Source organism: Bufo bufo, chromosome 2 (genome assembly GCF_905171765.1).
Source record: "Bufo bufo chromosome 2, aBufBuf1.1, whole genome shotgun sequence".
Lineage (NCBI taxonomy): Eukaryota > Metazoa > Chordata > Amphibia > Anura > Bufonidae > Bufo > Bufo bufo.
The window spans coordinates 255,010,472-255,029,552 of NC_053390.1; the positions used below are offsets into that span (position 1 = coordinate 255,010,472).

The 19,081-nt window shown below is 45.6% G+C and overlaps 1 protein-coding gene across 1 annotated transcript in view; it reads right to left on the bottom strand.

The window, feature by feature from the left end:
• GGT1 (gamma-glutamyltransferase 1) overlaps nt 1–19,081 on the bottom strand; it is a 118,292-nt gene that overhangs the window by 47,759 nt on the left and 51,452 nt on the right. Inside the window, exons 2-3 of the mRNA XM_040416415.1 lie at nt 16,185–16,355; nt 13,291–13,421 (exon numbers count right to left, since the gene is read on the bottom strand). Of these exons, the coding sequence (XP_040272349.1) occupies nt 13,291–13,421; nt 16,185–16,351 (298 nt within the window). The 5' untranslated portion in view covers nt 16,352–16,355. The remainder of the gene's footprint in view (nt 1–13,290; nt 13,422–16,184; nt 16,356–19,081) is intronic.

The following is a 19,081-nucleotide window of genomic DNA, read 5'->3' on the forward strand; positions in this document are numbered from 1 at the left end:
GCCTACATACCGATTTAGGAACTTTTTGATTATTTAGATTTTGTCTTGCTGCATACATTTTTCCCAGAAATCTTCTTCATACATACTTATTTAGATTTATCGTCTCATAATATTTGGTCACCATTTTCACAATCAATTTTGCAGCAAATTGTGATTCATTTCCTCATTATTGCCTGATGCTCTCTGGCAGAGATGAGACGTCAGGAATACCTGAAGGGCATTCCAAGCCACCAGACATAGGTGTAACGTTTATATAATTGAGAAGAAGCTTACCAACATAAATTGTCTCAGATGTTACAACTAGTAACAGAGTGAGAACATTGATCTTGAGGCTTGTATAGTTGTTACATTGCTGTTACACTGCCAGCTGACTTGCTAGAGAAAAAGTAAATCCTGGCTTACTTGTCTTGAATTTTTAGAAATCCAAGCTGCAGATTGTTGTTTACTCAGTGAAACAGATGGTACAAAGACAGTAGAAGATATATGCCAGGTCAGGAATAATTGCATTCTGCTATTCATGTAGAAACAGTCTAAGGGTACTTTCACACTAGCGTTTTTCTTTTCCGCACTGAGTTCCGTCCTAGGGGCTCTATACCGGAAAAGAACTGATCAGGCATATCCCTATGCATTCTGAATGGAGAGCAATTCGTCCAGGATACATCAGGATGTCTTCAGTTCAGTCTTTTTGACTGATCAGGACAGAAATAAAACTGCAGCATGCTACGGTTTTATCCCCGGCCAAAAAAACTAAACATTTTTTTCCATAGGAATGTATTGGCATTCAAAAATGTGCAAAAAATAAATGCCGGATCCGTTTTTTCGGATGACACTGGAAAGACGGATCCGGCATTTCAATGCATTTGTAAGACGGATCAGGATCCTGATCAGTCTTACAAATGCCTTCAGTTGGCTTACGTTTTGACGGATCCAGCAGGCAATTCTGGGGGGCGCCTCTTTTTACTGGCACATGATGGGGCATGGGGGACCCTCTTGTTACTGGCACATGATGGGGGGGCCCTCCTGTTACTGGCACATGATGAGGCATAGGGGGTCACTCTTGTTACTGGCACATGATGGGGGGGCCCTCCTGTTACTGGCACATGATGGGGCATAGGGGGTCACTCTTGTTACTGGCACATGATGGGGGGCCCTCCTGTTAGGGTACTTTCACACTAGCGTTTTTCTTTTCCGGCATAGAGTTCCATCACAGGGGCTCTATACCGGAAAATAACTGATCAGGTATATCCCCATGCATTCTGAATGGAGAGTAATCCGTTCAGGATGCATCAGGATGTCTTCAGTTCAGTCATTTTGACTGATCAGGCAAAAGATAAAACCGTTGCATGCTACTGTTTTATCTCCGGCAAAAAAACTGAAGACTTGCCGGATCCGGCATTTCCCCATAGGAATGTATTAGTGCCGGATCCAGCATTTAAAATACGGGAATGCCGGATCCGTCCTTCCGGTCTGCGCAGACCGGTAAAAATGTGAAAAAAGATACAAGACGAATCCGTCTGTCCGCATGACAAGCGGAGAGACGGATCCGTTCTTGCAATGCATTTGTGAGACGGATCTGCTTCTGGATGAGTCTCACAAATGCTTTCAGTCACATCCAGATCGGCGGATCCGGCGGGCAGTTCCGGCGACGGAACTGCCAGCCGGATCACACTGCCGCAAGTGTGAAAATAGCCTTACTGGCACATGATGGGGCATAGGGGGGTCCCTCTTGATACTGACACATGATGGGGGGGGGGCCTCTTGTTACTGGCACATGATGGGGGGCACTATAGGCGCATCTACTGAGGCCACAAAGAAGGGGTATTTTATATGGGGGCTCTGTACAGTAGCATTTTATACTGGGGCACATTATGGTGGGTACTGTTGGGGAGAGGAGTACTATGGGGTCATCTACGGGGGCACTAAGAAGAGGTATTTTATACTTGCAAATGATGGGGGACACTGAGGGCATCTACTGGGGCATTTTATACTGGTAAATTATGGGGGGCACTAGGAGGAAGGGGGGAGAGGAGCACTATGGGGGCATTTACTGGGGGCACTATATAGGGGTATTTTATACTGGCACATTATGGGTGCACTATGGGGACATTAGCTCAACTGGGGGCATTACAAGGGGGTATTTTTAAGGAGAATTATTTTTATTGGTGGGGGGGGCATTATGGTTAGCTTTATTACTCCCACATGGTATGACCCCCTAGTAGCAGCACCAACCTCTCCCTGCTCTGTGACCCCACTGCCCCCTCCAAATCTTTATTATGAAATCTTTCTCATTAGGATAAAACACAACATAAGCTCCGCCAAGCCCCCAGCCAAGTGTTGAAGTGCTGTCCGAGATCCCCAAGGGCCAAGCCAAGTAATTTTTCATGTGAAATATGTTTGTTATACACATATAGCATACACTGTGCCACACAATATACAGTATACCTCTACACTGTGTAGTCTGTTCTATCAGCACCATTGTTTTGTGGCGGCGGACAGAAAATAATCTGGAAGTGCCCCTCCCGAGACCAGGCTCTGGTTCCGCCACTGCCTCGACCTCACTGATGTCGCCTGGCGGCCGCCCCGCTGCCCAGTTAGAAGGACTGGGCCGACTGTCAGATGATGACAGGGCCAGCGCGGCAAGGAGTAATCTCCCAGGTCGGCCCTTTACAGAACTCACCAGGACAGTGACAGGTCAGACTTCTCCCATTGGTCCTGGGCCCTGCCATAAAGTGGAAGACCGTGAGTTGCGTTTTCATTTTCTATAAAAAAGGCCCATTAAAATCTTCAGCACCAGGCCCATCATGCTCTTAATCTGGCTCTGGGAACACGCTGTCTTATACGCCGATCCAGAGCATACTAAACATGCTCAATGGGTCACATTTCCGGTGAGTATGCTGGCCATGCAAGAACTGGGATTTTCAACTTCCAGGAATTGTGTACAGATCCTTGCAATATGGGGCTGTGCATTATCATGCTGCAACATGAGGTGATGGTCGTGGATGAATGGCACAACAATGGGCCTCAGGATCTTGTCACGGTATCTCTGTGCATTCAAAATACCATCAATAAAATGCACCTGTGTTCGTTGTCCATAACATACGCCTGCCCATACCATAACCCCATTGCCCAGTGGCGGATCCAGAGCCTGGTCTCGGGAGGGGCACTTTAAGATTATTTTCTGTCCGCCGCCACAAAACTATGGTGCTTATAGAACAGTGTAGCGGTATACTGTATATTGTGTGGCACAGTGTATGCTATGTGTGTAGAACAAACATTTTCCACATGAAAACTTACAATTAATAGGCTTGGCCCTTGGGGATCTCGGACACCACTTCAACACTTTGACCGGGGGGCTCGGCGGAGCTGATGCGTTTTATCCTAATGAGAAAGATTTCATAATAAGGATTTGGCGAAGGTCCAGAGGGATAGCAGAGCAGGGAGAGGCTGGTGCTGCTACTAGGGGTCATACCATGGGGGAGTAATAAAGCCCACCATAATACCCCCCAGTAGAAATAATTCTCCTTATACAGGGAGTGCAGAATTATTAGGCAAGTTGTATTTTTGAGGATTAATTTTATTATTGAACAACAACCATGTTCTCAATGAACCCAAAAAACTCATTAATATCAAAGCTGAATATTTTTGGAAGTAGTTTTTAGTTTGCTTTTAGTTTTAGCTATTTTAGGGGGATATCTGTGTGTGCAGGTGACTATTACTGTGCATAATTATTAGGCAACTTAACAAAAAACAAATATATACCCATTTCAATTATTTATTTTTACCAATGAAACCAATATAACATCTCAACATTCACAAATATACATTTCTGACATTCAAAAACAAAACAAAAACAAATCAGTGACCAATATAGCCACCTTTCTTTGCAAGGACACTCAAAAGCCTGCCATCCATGGATTCTGTCAGTGTTTTGATCTGTTCACCATCAACATTGCGTGCAGCAGCAACCACAGCCTCCCAGACACTGTTCAGAGAGGTGTACTGTTTTCCCTCCTTGTAAATCTCACATTTGATGATGGACCACAGGTTCTCAATGGGGTTCAGATCAGGTGAACAAGGAGGCCATGTCATTAGATTTTCTTCTTTTATACCCTTTCTTGCCAGCCACGCTGTGGAGTACTTGGACGCGTGTGATGGAGCATTGTCCTGCATGAAAATCATGTTTTTCTTGAAGGATGCAGACTTCTTCCTGTACCACTGCTTGAAGAAGGTGTCTTCCAGAAACTGGCAGTAGGACTGGGAGTTGAGCTTGACTCCATCCTCAACCCGAAAAGGCCCCACAAGCTCATCTTTGATGATACCAGCACAAACCAGTACTCCACCTCCACCTTGCTGGCGTCTGAGTCGGACTGGAGCTCTCTGCCCTTTACCAATCCAGCCACGGGCCCATCCATCTGGCCCATCAAGACTCACTCTCATTTCATCAGTCCATAAAACCTTAGAAAAATCAGTCTTGAGATATTTCTTGGCCCAGTCTTGACGTTTCAGCTTGTGTGTCTTGTTCAGTGGTGGTCGTCTTTCAGCCTTTCTTACCTTGGCCATGTCTCTGAGTATTGCACACCTTGTGCTTTTGGGCACTCCAGTGATGTTGCAGCTCTGAAATATGGCTAAACGTGTGGCAAGTGGCATCTTGGCAGCTGCACGCTTGACTTTTCTCAGTTCATGGGCAGTTATTTTCCGCCTTGGTTTTTCCACACGCTTCTTGCGACCCTGTTGACTATTTTGAATGAAACGCTTGATTGTTCGATGATCACGCTTCAGAAGCTTTGCAATTTTAAGAGTGCTGCATCCCTCGGCCACATATCTCACTATTTTTGACTTTTCTGAGCCTGTCAAGTCCTTCTTTTGACCCATTTTGCCAAAGGAAAGGAAGTTGCCTAATAATTATGCACACCTAATATAGGGTGTTGATGTCATTAGACCACACCCCTTCTCATTACAGAGATGCACATCACCTAATATGCTTAATTGGTAGTAGGCTTTCGAGCCTATACAGCTTGGAGTAAGACAACATGCATAAAGAGGATGATGTGGTCAAAATACTAATTTGCCTAATAATTCTGCACGCAGTGTAATGTGCAAAAAATACCCCCTTGTAATGCCCCAGGTGAGCTAATGTCCCCATAATGTGCCAGTATAAAATACCCCTATATACCGTAGTGCCCCCAGTAAATGCCCCCATAGTGCTTCACACCCTCCTTCCTGCAGCCTATCAGAGGAAGGGAAAGGGACACGCCTCTCCCTCCCCTGCCTCAGCACAGCCATCTGTATCTCTGTCCTGAGGACGGCGATACAGATGGCTATGGAGATGAGCGCTTCCACAATGGAAGCGCTCATCTCCCTGTGCCCCGCCGCTAGCTCGGGGGGGGGGGGGGGGCAATTGCCCCGTTGCCCCCCCCTGGATCCACCACTGCCACTGCCACTGCCACCATGGGCCACTCGATCCACAACGTTGACGTCAGCAAACCGCTCACCCACACGACGCCACACAGGCTGTCTGCCATCTGCCCTGAATTGTGAAAACCGGGACTCATCCGTGAACAGAACGCCTCTCCAATGTGCCAGACGCCATCGAATGTGAGCATTTGCCCACTCAATTCGGTTACAATGACGAACTGCATTCAGGTCCAGACCCCGATGAGGACGACGAGCATGCAGATGAGCTTCCCTGAGACAGTTTCCGACAGTTTGTGCAGAAATTCTTTGGTTATGCAAACCGATTTTTATTGCAGCTGTCCGGGTGGCTGGTCTCAGACGATCATGGAGGTAAACATGCTGGATGTTGAGGTCCTGGACCGGTGTGGTTACACATGGTCTGCAGTTGTGAGGCCGGTTGGATGTATTGCCAAATTCTCCGAAACGTCTTTGGAGACGGCTTATGGTAGAGAAATGAACATTCACTGGACGGGCAACAGCTTTGGTAGACATTCCTGCAGTCAGCATGCCAATTGCACGCTCCCTCAAACGTTGCAACATCTGTGGCATTGTGCTGTGTGATCAAACTGCACATTTCAGAGTGGCCTTTATTGTGGGCAGTCTAAGGCACACCTGTGAAATATTCATGCTGTCTAATCAGCACCTTGATATGCCACACCTGTGAGGTGGTATGGATTATCTCGACAAAGGAGAAGTGCTCACTAACACAGATTCTGACAGATTTGTGAACAATATTTGAGAGTAATGGGTCTTTTGTGTATGTAGAAAATGTTTCAGATTTTTGAGTTGAGCTCATGCAAAATGGGAGCAAAACCGAAAGTGTTGCGTTTATATTTTTATTCAGTGTATGAACTCAGCCTTACAGGTCGATGTAAGGCTACTTTCACACTAGCGTTCGGGTGTCCGCTCGTGCGCACCGTTTGAAGGGGCTCACGAGCGGCCCCGAACGCATCCGTCTGGCCCCAATGCATTCTCAGTGGAGGCGGATCCACTGAGAATGCATCCGCCTGCCAGCGTTCAGCCTCCGCTCCGCTCAGTGAGCGGACACCTGAACGCTGCTTGCAGCGTTCGGGTGTCCGCCTGGCCGTGCGGAGGCGAGCGGATCCGTCCACACTTACAATGTAAGTCAATGGGGACGGATCCGCTTGAAGATGACACAATATGGCTCAATCTTCAAGCGGATCCGTTCCCCATTGACTTTCAATGTAAAGTCTGAATGGATCCGTTCAGACAACTTTCACACTTAGAAAATTTTCGAAGTTTTAATGCAGACGCATCCGTTCTGAACGGATGCGAACGTCTGCATTATCGGAGCGGATCCGTCTGATGAAACATCAGACGGATCCGCTCCGAACGCTAGTGTGAAAGTAGCCTTAGCATCAAGAAGAAGCGCACTCCTTTTATACCATCGGCAGCTGATTTCACATAGATGTCTACAGAACCTGTTCTATTAAACGCTTATACAAGTAGAGCCCCCCAACAGAGTGGAGAGGGTGTCAGCACTAAGTTTGTGTTGATGTCACTGCTTATTTTGCCCTTCCTCTGATCCGTCAGAACAATAACCCCCAAAACACGGATCCTGTCTGTTGAGCATCCGCCTTCACTCGGTCAGCATTTGGTCAGTAATCCATCAGTATTGCTAATGCCATAAAAACAGGAGTGGATCCAAAACAGAGATGACACGTGAATGGAATATTTGCATGTCTTCTGTGTTTTTTACCCACTCCTGCTTTTGGCTACCAAATCACAAGCCAATTCTGATTGGACCATACAGGCCTTACAGCTGGATCCGTTGTGCGTCTCATTTTTCCTTCCTTCTGACAGATCAGAAGAAGGGTCAAATAAACGATGATGTTAGCCAGGCCGAAAGGCAAAATAGTGGCCCAGTCATAAAGTGGGGAGGGTGGGAACAGCATGAGAAGTCCACAGAGTGGCCCTATGACATAGTGGTAAGGTGGAAGCAGCATGAGGAGGCCACAGAGTGGTACAATGATAGCGTGGAGGTGGAAGCAGCAACATCAGGAGGCCACAGAGTGGCAAGGTGACATATTGTGGAGGTGGCAGCAGCATGAGGACACCACAGAGTGGCAAGGTGACATAGTGTGGAGGTGGCAGCAGCATGAGGAGACCACAGAGTGGCAAGGTGACATAGTGTGGAGCTGTCAGCAGCATGAGGAGACCATAGAGTGGAAAGGTGACAGTGTGGAGGTGACAGCAGCATCAGGAGGCCATAGAGTGGAAAGGTGACAGTGTGGAGGTGACAGCAGCATCAGGAGGCCACAGAGTAGCCAAGCGACAGTGTTGAGTTAGCAGCATCAGGAGGCCACAGAGTGGCAAGGTGACAGTGTCTAGGTGGCAGCAGCATGAGGAGACCACAGAGTGGCAAGATGACAGTGTCTAGGTGGCAGCAGCATCAGGAGACCGCAGAGTGGCAAGGTGACATAGTGTGGAGGTGGCAGCAGCATGAGGAGACCACAGAGTGACCTGATGACAGTGGGGAGGTGGGTGTGAATAACAGTACCAGCTGAAGATAGTGGATGAAAGAAGGAGCACTTGGCATCAGATATGTGGCATCAGGCGGGTGGCAGCTTTAGAATAGTAGCTGAGGCAGGTAGCCAATGGAAACTGGTTTCTTTTGTCAAAATGTTGGTGTGGCACCATGGATGATCTAGTCTGATACATCAGGCATTGGGGGGTGGAAATCCTGGCTGATCCAAGCCTTATTCATCTTGACAAAGGTCAGTCTCTCCACATTTTGGGTGGACAGGAGAGTTCTTCTTGAGGTAACTATGTGGCCCCCGCCGCACTAAACACCCGCTCTAATGCCACACTACTGGCCGGGCAGAACAGCTTTTCCAGGGCAAACTATGCCAGTTTCAGCCACAAATCCAGTTTGGCTGCCCAGTAGTCCAGCGGATCTTCAATGTGGGGTGGCAGGGTGCTGTCCAAGTATGCCACCACCTGCTCTAGGTCTAGCTGCTGCTGCTGGGGAGTAGTTTCTTCACTAGGCCGGGGAAGAAAGATGCTCATCAGCGACTCTAGACTCGGGCTGCTGATGATGGAGCTGGTACTGCTCCTGCCACCCCACCTCTCCCCAGCAGCCATGGCACTAGTACGTGAGCGCAGAGGGCCCCCCCGGTCAGACCTGCGAGAGGATGGACGATGACGCAGATAGGTAGCGGCCAACTGACTACATAAGATATCTCTATAGTAATTCAGTTTGTCCTCCCTCTGTGGGTGTAAAAAAGGCCCCCATTTTGGACTGGTTGCTAGGGTCCACTACTCAAGCGAGCATGCATCGGGCCATTTGTGCAAGTGACTCGGAGGGACTCCCTGCCTCCATCTCCACTGCATACTGCCACGGTGAGTCTGGGTCCTCTGCCTCATCTTCCTCATCGCCCTGTAACTCCTCTAGCTGCTCCTGCTCCTCCTCTCCTGTCACCTGTGTATAAAAACCACCCATTTCGCTACACATTGCTTGTGCTCCAATGTCTTCCTCCTCCTCCAGTTCAGCTCCCACAGGGCTCATGTGGCCGTGAGATCTAGGCGCCACGTCTCCAGTCCCCTGATCAGCCAGATTTACCAGCATCTGTTCCAGGACATGAAGCAGTGGAATGACATCGTTCATCCTGTAGTCCTGGCCACTGACAAATAACGTGGCCTCCTCAAAGGGCCTGATCAAACGGCAGGTGTCACGCATGAGCTGCCACTGGCTGACATTGAAGTTACACAGGGGAGTACTCCTTTCCGCTTGGATCATCAAGAATTTGTTTAGGGCCTTTCTCTGTTCTTATAGTCGGTCCAACATATGGAGGGTGAAATTTCAACGGGTGGAAATGTCGCATATCAGCCTATGTTGGGGGATGCCGTTCTGCCGCTGCAGCTCAAGGACGGTGTGTGCATGCAAAGTTTCCTGGACATTTTTAGGATGTCTTGCAGATGGGTGGAAGACTTCAGGAACCGCTTGACAACCATATTGAACACGTATGCCATGCTACGGCAGGCTTGACCACCACATCGGAGCCACGGTTCTCCCAGGCCACTTTATGGTGACACTGCATATGTTGACCCAGGGCCGTGGTGCCAACATTGACACCCTGGCCACGCTTCACCTTCTGCCCATGTTCACCTCCTCCAGCGGCTTAACAAAAAACTGCCACACTGCCGAGTAGGTGATTTTACCCCCAACACTACGCACTGACTGATTGCTACCGCCGCTGCCTCCGTGAATCTGTGCACCGCTACTTCCCGGCCAGGTAGGCTCCTGCGATGCGGGTGGTCTACTCGAGGCACGTTTGGCTGCTGACCTCCCATTGCTGTCGCCCTGCTGACTCCCGGCCATGCTAGTGACTTGCTGGCTCTGCTGCTGCCTCACGGGCAAGCTGCCACCCTCTTCTCCTGATGATAATGAACCCCTTCGTCACCCAGCTCCCAAGTGCAGATACATAATCGAGTACTGTCTGCACATCACTGATGTCCTCCTCAACCGTCTCTGGGTCAGGAGCCTGACCGCTCGCAACACTAGCTCCCACGCCACTCTCCTCATCACTACTTGTCCGCCTAGTAGATGTCTCCTCCACATCTTGGCTTGACAGTAGCTGCTGACTGTCTTCTAGTAGCTCGTCCTCACTGTTTAGTGGAGCTGAGCCCACAGCATACAATACTTCTTTGGCTGAGGGAACAGAAAAGGACAGAGACAGGTTGAGGACAGGTGAGGGCACAGGGCCTGCTCCCGGGCCATGCCAACTAAGGGTTGTGTCTGATGAACCCACTGACTCTTGGCTGGTGGTGTCTGATGTCACTTGCGACGAAGTTGAAGATCGAGTCAACCATTCAAGAACCGCTGGGTTTCTGGTCAAGACACTGGGAGCTCAGGCCTCTCAAAGTGACCCCTGCTGCCACAGCCCCTTACTTTGCTGCGACCTCTGCCTGCGCCAGAAACATTTTGGCCTCTGCCACTTCCCTGTTCAGGGCCCGGCACTCCTCTGTCTGCCATACTGTTAGATCAAATAAATAAAAACGAAATTAAAAACACCCCAAAAAAGTCTAATTTTCTCACTTCACCACACAACGGCTAATAAGCCCTTTTTTCACACTAATACACACAAAAAAGTGGCTTTAGAACATATAACTGCACTGCTGAACGGCAAATATATTTTTCTTTTGACACTAATACACGCCACAAAAGGCTTTAGAACATAACTGCAGCGCTGAACGGAAATATATTTTTATTTTTCCACTAATACACGCCACAAAAGGCTTTAGAACATATAACTGCACAGCAGAACGGCAAATATATTTAACGTTTGCCACTAATACATGCCACAAAAGGATTTAGAACACCGTTGAACTGCAAATATATATTTTTCTTTTTCCACTAATACACGACAAAGAGTGCAGTAATTTTAGTACTTCACCACACAATACAAGCACTAATTTTTCCCCACTAATACAAGCAAAAAAATGCTTTAGAACATATAACTGCACCGCACAAGGGCAAATAAGACATAGAAATATTTCCTTGTAATAAACCCTGTTAATGGCTGTAACACCCCAATAACAAGAACGGTTTGCTGGAATTACAGAGCTGTATAATGGCAATTTGGCTCCCCAGTCAGTGCAGCAAGGTGTAATAGGATTGTTCCTATTACCCAGGCTGTAACCTCCCCTACTGAACCCTGCTCTACATAAATGCTGTGGAATGATTCCTCTCTATCCTTTCCCTACACCTTGAATAATCTTTCCCTGCACTTAAATCGTTTTTTTAACACAATGAAGTTTTTTCTAGCACTGTCCCTAGCACCTGCTGACGTTTCTCCTTGCACTAAGTACACTGGAAAATGGCAGAATCCAAGATGACTGAGGTATTTATAGGGCTGTGACATCACAGGGCTGGCTGGTTGCATGCATGGCATCATGGGTGATCCCACCTTCCCAGAGTTCCTTAATCCATGTCCTCACACGTGCAGCAGCCATTTTAGGAAAATATGTGATTAGTTACCACAAAGCATGAGGAAATTCGGATTCAGTGCGAATCAAATTTTTCCTGAAATTCGGATCGAATTTCACTTTGTTAACTTCGATTTGCTCATCTCTACTTCTGATATAAAAGATGTAACCTTTGTGATAATAAACCAGTGATTGCGTCAGCTTCACATCCTGACTCTGTCGCAGTCGTTCTGAGCTTGTATTTTCTGCTGATTTGGACCTCGCACAACACAAACAATGGTCTTGATTAGCGCAACCCCAACATATTGCGCACCACAATTTGCACGGGTCTGGACAGCACAGGTGTTCTAATCTGAAATCCTGAAATACTGTATTTTTCGCCCTGTAAGATGCACCTAGGTTTTAGAGGAGGACAATAAGAAAAAAATATTTTTTATTAGACCTCAGTGTTAATCAGACCTCAGCTCACAGCCCCAATCAGATCTCCAATATTAATAAGACGCCCAATCAGACCTCAGATGAGAACCCCATGCCTCATATTAGCCCCCAGTCATATAATCAGCCCCCAGTCATATAATCAGCAGCTCCCAGCCTCAGATCGCAAAATAAATAAAACACTTACCTCTCCTGCTCCTGGACGCCGCTCCTCATCGCCCGCGTTCTTCTTCCTCCTGCTGTCAGCTGTGCTGTGAACCGGCGTGCACAGCGTGAGGTCACAAAGTGCCCTCATCCTATTGTTCCCCCAGTGGTAATAAAGCTCTCTACAGGCCCCTCAGTAGTAATAAGGCCCCCCATAGTACTCTTAGTAGAAATAAGCAGATCTATAAGTCCCTCCTATAGAGCCCCCAGTAGTAATAAGAACGCCTATAATGTCCCCTGGATTTATAATACCCCTACAGTGCCCCCAGTATTTATACGGATCCCTACTGTTGTAATGCTCACCCTGAAGTGCCCCCCGTATTTAAAATGCCCCCTGCAGTGCCCTCTGTAGTTATATTTCTTCCTCCACCATACAATCCCTATGTAAATAACATCACTCCCCTCCCTTCAGCCCCTCTATTATATAGACTTACGTAAAAAAACAAAAAACTATTTCCCTCCCATATCATCCCATATCATCACACCATCTCTACAGCCCCCTTCAAAATATAGTCCCATGTAAATAACATCACCTCCTCCCCAGCCGCCTTCAACATACAGTCCCGAGTAAATAATATCACCCCCAGCCGCCTCCAACATGCAATCCCATCAGTATGACGATCTCCACTGTGAATAATTATTGCAGCCAGAGCCTCTACCACTCATTCTCCGCTCCACTCCTCCAGGTCTTTCGGCATTTATATGCTGTATGTAATTTTCAATTATTACATTTGACACAGCCTTAAAACATAGAAGGGAATATCCATTCACTTTCTAAATCCCTCTAGTGCTCGGATAAAATAAAAAAGCGGAAGGGTTGTGTGTTTTCTACATCTCTATATTTCCAATCTCCTGATAGGCAGGATCCTTACACAAATAAACGGAAAAATCAAAGCAACAATGTCACAGAAAGATCTAACAGTTTCTATCGATAAACTGCCCTCAAAAAGTGCAAACTGTTGGACCAAAATAGCCAGTGTATTCTGAAGTTTGAGGGAAGTAGCAATGCTGAAGGGTGAGATAAGTGGTGCTAAATTCACTGTTCTTCCATTTATCGTGCAAACAGGCTGCACAAGCCCACTCGTACTGCTCTCTTTTTGTATTAAGCGGTTTTCCAATTTGGCCATTGTGCCCAACATGTGAAAAATGTCAACAAAAAGTACTTCGAAATTTCCCACTTTGGCCATTAAAAATGACTAGTGTCTTGCCAGCTGTCTATTGGCAATGTTTTCTTCTTCCATTACTTACCTGTTTTTGCATCATATATGGTAAAGATCACACCTCCTCCAATGCCCATACTGTGAGAATTAAACAGACCAACACAGATGAGGGCAGCAATAGCTGCATCCACTGCTGAGCCTCCTTCTTTAAGTATATCCCTGTCATAAAAAGACATGAAACTTATGTTATATACAGAACAAATAGAATATATCCTTTTGATGGCACAAATATTAACCAAGCCCATTATAAATCAGCAACGCAATGATGTCTCAAGAAACAAACATATGGAAAGCTATGCTGATATTACAGCCCCTCGTATTATTGTGGAACGGTTTTTGGCTGATACTGACAAGCTATTGTTTGTTAATACAGTGTGAGGCTTTAATGTCAATTTACATGTAGAATAATGTAAAGAACATTCATTTATTGTACTGAAGATGAGAGGCAGATGCCTATGGCACTGTTTCTACCCTGCTTATGTGGGCACATGGCAAGCCACCAGGGAACGTGTCAGTAGGCTGGGAGAGAGAGTGACAGAGAGCCAAAAGAAACCTGTCAGCAGCAGAAGTTCAGGAAAGGCAGCCATGATAGACCCCGATGTATACTGATTTTGGAACTTGGTGGTTAGAAGAGAGAGACTGAGACAATTTGTAAAAAGTTATCATGTTGCTACTTTTTCAGATGAAAAAAGGGATTCTGCTAAAGAGGTGGTATACATATTTCTGGAATTGGCCATACTGTAGTCAGAGTCAGATGTTTGTGGCATGCACACCTATAAGTCAGCAGCCTTGGTGGCCAGGAGAAATTTCTTTAGATTGGCAAAGGCGTGTTGTGCTGTGGTAGGAGTGACTTTGTGAGACCCATAGCAGCACATTTGGTTTGGACAAGAACTGTCAACTATCTTGGATACATATACAAACGCAAAATACAAATGTGATAGCACTCTGCAACTAGCATTCTGCCCTGCCTCTATGCTGGATGAGTCATTGGTGTACATTTTGGCCAAAGCACAATAAGCCACTCACCACGTCAAGGTCGCCTCTATGGAGTGGTCCCTAACACTAGTTCCTACCTGTTTATGGGCCATGATAGCCACACAAAGTCCAGGGAATGCAGGTCAGCATGCACGCCAAGCACACTCTGCTTTTAACCCCGTCCGGTGCCATTACAGCTTTCATCGGATCCAGGGATGCAAGTACCAACATGCAAGCCGAGCCCACCATATACTTCTCCTGGAGCCAAATGGCTACTGATAGGTTCTATATAAGCAGACTCAGTTTTATACTGACTTTAAAACCAGCCTCCAGGACAGATTGACTGGTCAGGTGAGCAATGACTCCAAGGAGATCGCCACGCCTCCAATATATACTACAAAGAAAAAATGTAGGTGATTGAGTCAGCACAACCCTGTATGTGGTGCACATCACTATGGCGAAATACATACAAACGCAAAATACAAATGTGATAGCACTCTGCAACCAGCATTCTGCCCTGCCTCTATGCTGGATGAGGCATTAGTGTACATTTTGGCCAAAGTGGCTTATTACTGTATGAGCTTGGGCCGATGGGGGGATCCTCTGGTACTCTTCTGTGCCAGTCTGACCCTGGGTGTCTGTGTGAGAAAAATAAGTACTACTCTCTTCCTACAAATATGTCAGGGTGCCACTCCCTTCCATATAAATGAGTAATCTTGTTGCCTCGTTACTTAAGACCTTCCAGAGAAAGACTAGATTTAACATCTGGTATGTGTGTTTTTATTATCAGTGTTAGACCTCTTGCACACGAACGTTGCAATTTGTGGTCCCCAATGCATGGGCAATGTGAATGGGTCCGTGATCTGTCCGCACCGCAAATAAATAGAACAAGTTTTATTTTTTAGCGGTGCGGAGGCACGGAGAGAAACACAATGGAAGCGCTCCGTAGTGCTTCCGTGGGGTTACGATCCGTGCTTCCGTTCCGCATCTCTGTGATTGCGGACCCATTCAAATGAAAAGGGGCTGCATCTGTGATGTGGAGTGCACACGGGCCGATGCCTGTGTATTGCGGACCCGCCGTATGTGGGCGACAATATGGCCACGAGCACACAACGTTCGTGTGCAAGAGGCCTTATTGTAAGAACATTTATGGGACTGTTTTTGTAGAAAGCCATTACACCGATTCAGATTTCTACATTCCTTTGACAGGAGAATGACACCTTAAACTGTGCATACTACCCATCTGCCCCATTGCATCATGGTTCCAATGGAATCAATTTCACCATTTGGCTGCATTACTTTAAATTCATCTACAATCCATTTGCTCTATCTTATTATCTTACCTTCACACCCACAAGCATTTAACCATAATGCCAGCAAAGGTAAAGAATACGGACTTGTAACCATTGTGAGACTTGACCAATGACCAAACCTGCCATTACGACAAATCTGGCCCCCTAAAGTAACTGTTAGGGCTCTTTCACACGAGCGGATGCTGTGCGGGTAATTTGCTGCATGAAAGAGTGCCAAGCCCCGCACTGGACAGCAGAGACACGGAGCAGTAACATGATTGATAATGCTCCATGCCTCTCTGTAATCTTTTACTACAAAATCACGGTGACAACTTTATCGCACTAAGGTTTTGTAGTAAAAAGATCACAGAGAGGCAAAGAGCATTATCAATCATGTTACTGCTCCGTGTCTCTGCTGTCCGGAACGGGGCTTGGCACTCCTTCACGCAGCGGATTACCCGCACAGCATCCGCTCGTGTGAAAGAGCCCTTATGTGTGCCACTTTAATAAAAAAAAGTCTGTGCTGTAATGATACACTACCTCGGTATGTCATACCCCATATTCACTTCTCCCCGAGGCCTGTGGTCTAATTTCTTCATGGCACCATATTTGCGCCTACAACTCTAAATGAATGCTTGAAATGTGAAGGACTTACCTGCCAATCTCAGAGCATTTCCCAGCATCTGTGGCTACAGCTGCTCTTTCGTAGATCTGTGCATTTCGCACAGGTTCAGTGCGCAGTCCAAAGAACAGTCCCAAAAACAGGGCGAGTGCGACCACTATGGCAGTCAGAGATCCTATTATCCATATTCGCCTCCCCATGGCTCTGTGGGTTAAGAAAGATGCAAGAAATAATGTGAGTTCAGATTTCTTTACATATCCTCAACTTGCATTTTCACTCCTGGATCTAACGTACTACAAACCATTAGCGTTTTCAATGATTTTGGCTGGGGTACAAGCCACTAATTTTTCTATGTTGTACCTTAACCGCTTAATGATCAGACATTTTCCAACAAATTGTAATATATGTAAAAGGAAAATAATTTGTGTCCATTTTACTATGAATATACCAGAAAATGTCCAAGTAGACTGGGCTGCCTTGTGTTTGTGCTGCAAGAAGAAGCTGCCTGTGCTTGGCATTATTTCATGCTGCCAGCATTCTCCTGACTTTTCCAATTGGCTCAGATGGTGCCAGCGCTGCCCGCATAATGTTACCTCACAAGAGGCCCACTGACAGGGCACAGCAATCAATCTTACAACAGACCTGATTTCCAGGCATTACTGATCTACAGTTTTGTTGGTTATTTAATAACAGAAAATTTTATTCCACTAAAAGGAAAACCTAAAACCATAATGTTGGTTTTTTGCCAACAAAAAAAAAAACCATAAACATAAAAGCTCAAATAATTTTGTGAACATGCTTCAAAATTAGTAAAAAAAAAAAAAAACACACAGAATTTCAATCTGTGGTAAAAAATCAAAGGGGTTGTCCCACTTTAGCCTTTTATGCCTGAGATGGGAATAACCACAGTAAGAGCTGGCCAGAGGAGTTGGAGGTGATGTATCGTCAGAAAATGACCTGCTGTTTAAATAACTTTATGTTTAATACATTTTAAAATAATTTTTGATGTTATTTTTTTATTTTCCATGTCAATTTTTATATTTAAACTGAAACCAAAAATCCTGCAGTTTGAGCACTGGCCAATATGTCTAATAATTGGCGCCACTTATTGGTTTGTACAGACTGCCGTAGTTTACCATATTCAGCACAGCCGGATGCCGACGTGCATCATCAGATCCCCATTCGCTGTAATAGGATCCAGCGGCAATCCGGCCACTTACCAGTGTATATGCCGGTAAGCAGACAGAAGAAAGGAAAAAATCTTTTTGTATCGCCGCTTCCCAACACCCATCACTGTTTTATTTTTCTTTCTATGGAGTTGTGTGAGGGATTGATTTTTGCAGGATGACTTCATTGGTATCATTATGGGATAAATTACGCTTTTTTGATGGCTTGTTATTACATTTTTTCAGTGGCAACTAAGAATAAATTACCAATTGTTTTTTTGGCGTAGAGGATAATTTACATGATATTTGTGTAGTGTGGGTTGTTACGGATGCGGCAATACCAAACATATGGGGGAGATTTTATTTTTGCTATATTTTGCATTGAAAGGTGTATTTTCAATGGAAAAAAACGTAATTTTATTTATTTAATAAATGTTTTTTTTTATTAGCCACTTAATAGTCCCACAAGGGGACTATAACAGAACATTCTGATTACTTTTAAAATACAATGCACTATCCCTATAGGCGTATTGGTGGTCACTAAGGGGGTTAAAGAAACAGTGGAGCACTGACTGCTCTGATATTTCCGTAAGTCCGTCTGGCCCTTACTGCAGTTATTCCCATCTCAGCCATGAAAGGCTGAGATGGGAAAACCCTCTTTGTTTATTACATTATTTATTACATTATTTTATATTATTATAATTACATGATTTTTATTACATTACATGTCAAACTTGTTTTTGGCTTTTTTTTTTTGCCCTTGACAGAGTGAATGTATTATCATTAACAGTTTAGTCATATACAAGATACTTTACCTTTAATAATCTGGCCACTCCACACTAAAGTCAATAAATGTGACAGCCTGGCACTGGCAGCACTGATTGGAAAGTATCAGTCTGTGCAGAGACATCCCCCAAATGGTAACACCCAGCTGTACCTTTATTCACAAACTTTTTGCAGGAATAGCAGAGGAATGGCACAGGAAAGAGTCATAAGGGGGACAAAACCTAGATCGGGCAGACTCTGGGAAACAGGAATTTTATATTTGATATGCCTTGTTTTAAATCTGACCTTCACTAATTCTTAATTCTTCATTAATCAGAGGTGTCTGACCAACTTTTTCTTCTTTCCCTATTAAAAACACATAAATGCTCAGCCAATCCAAGTCAGGAGAGATAGCTTGTTGACCGCTATTGAAGGTGCATACGCCCCACCGCTCCATTCATTCTCTATGGGGCTGCTGGAGATAACCAAGTACAGCACTATTTCCAGCAGTCCCACAGACAATGAACTGAGTGATGAGATGCATGTGCTGCTCCATTCAGGCAGAAGCATGGGTCTCCCATTCTTGGAATGATGGGAATAGGAGATATCGCTAATGATGGCACAACTTCATTAAGGGTTGTGGTGATGCAAAGAACACATTAAACTGAGTATTAGGCCGCATTCACATGTCAGTGTTTTGGTCAGTGATTTCCATCAGTGACTGTGAGCCAAAACCAGGAGTGAAGCCTCCACAGAGATAAGGTTAAAGGGAAAGATCTGCACCTGTTCTGTGTTTAGAACCGCACCTGGTTTTGGCTCCAAATCACTGATGGAAATCACTGACCGAACACTGAAGTGTCAATGAGGCATTGGAAAGTTTTCAGATGGTCTGTGGATTATGTGCAGCACTGGGGATAATAGTTCTTAGCAAACATGGGATGGTTGTAGAGATGAGCCAATCAATTCAGAACTAATCAGATGTTACAAATTTCATATAAA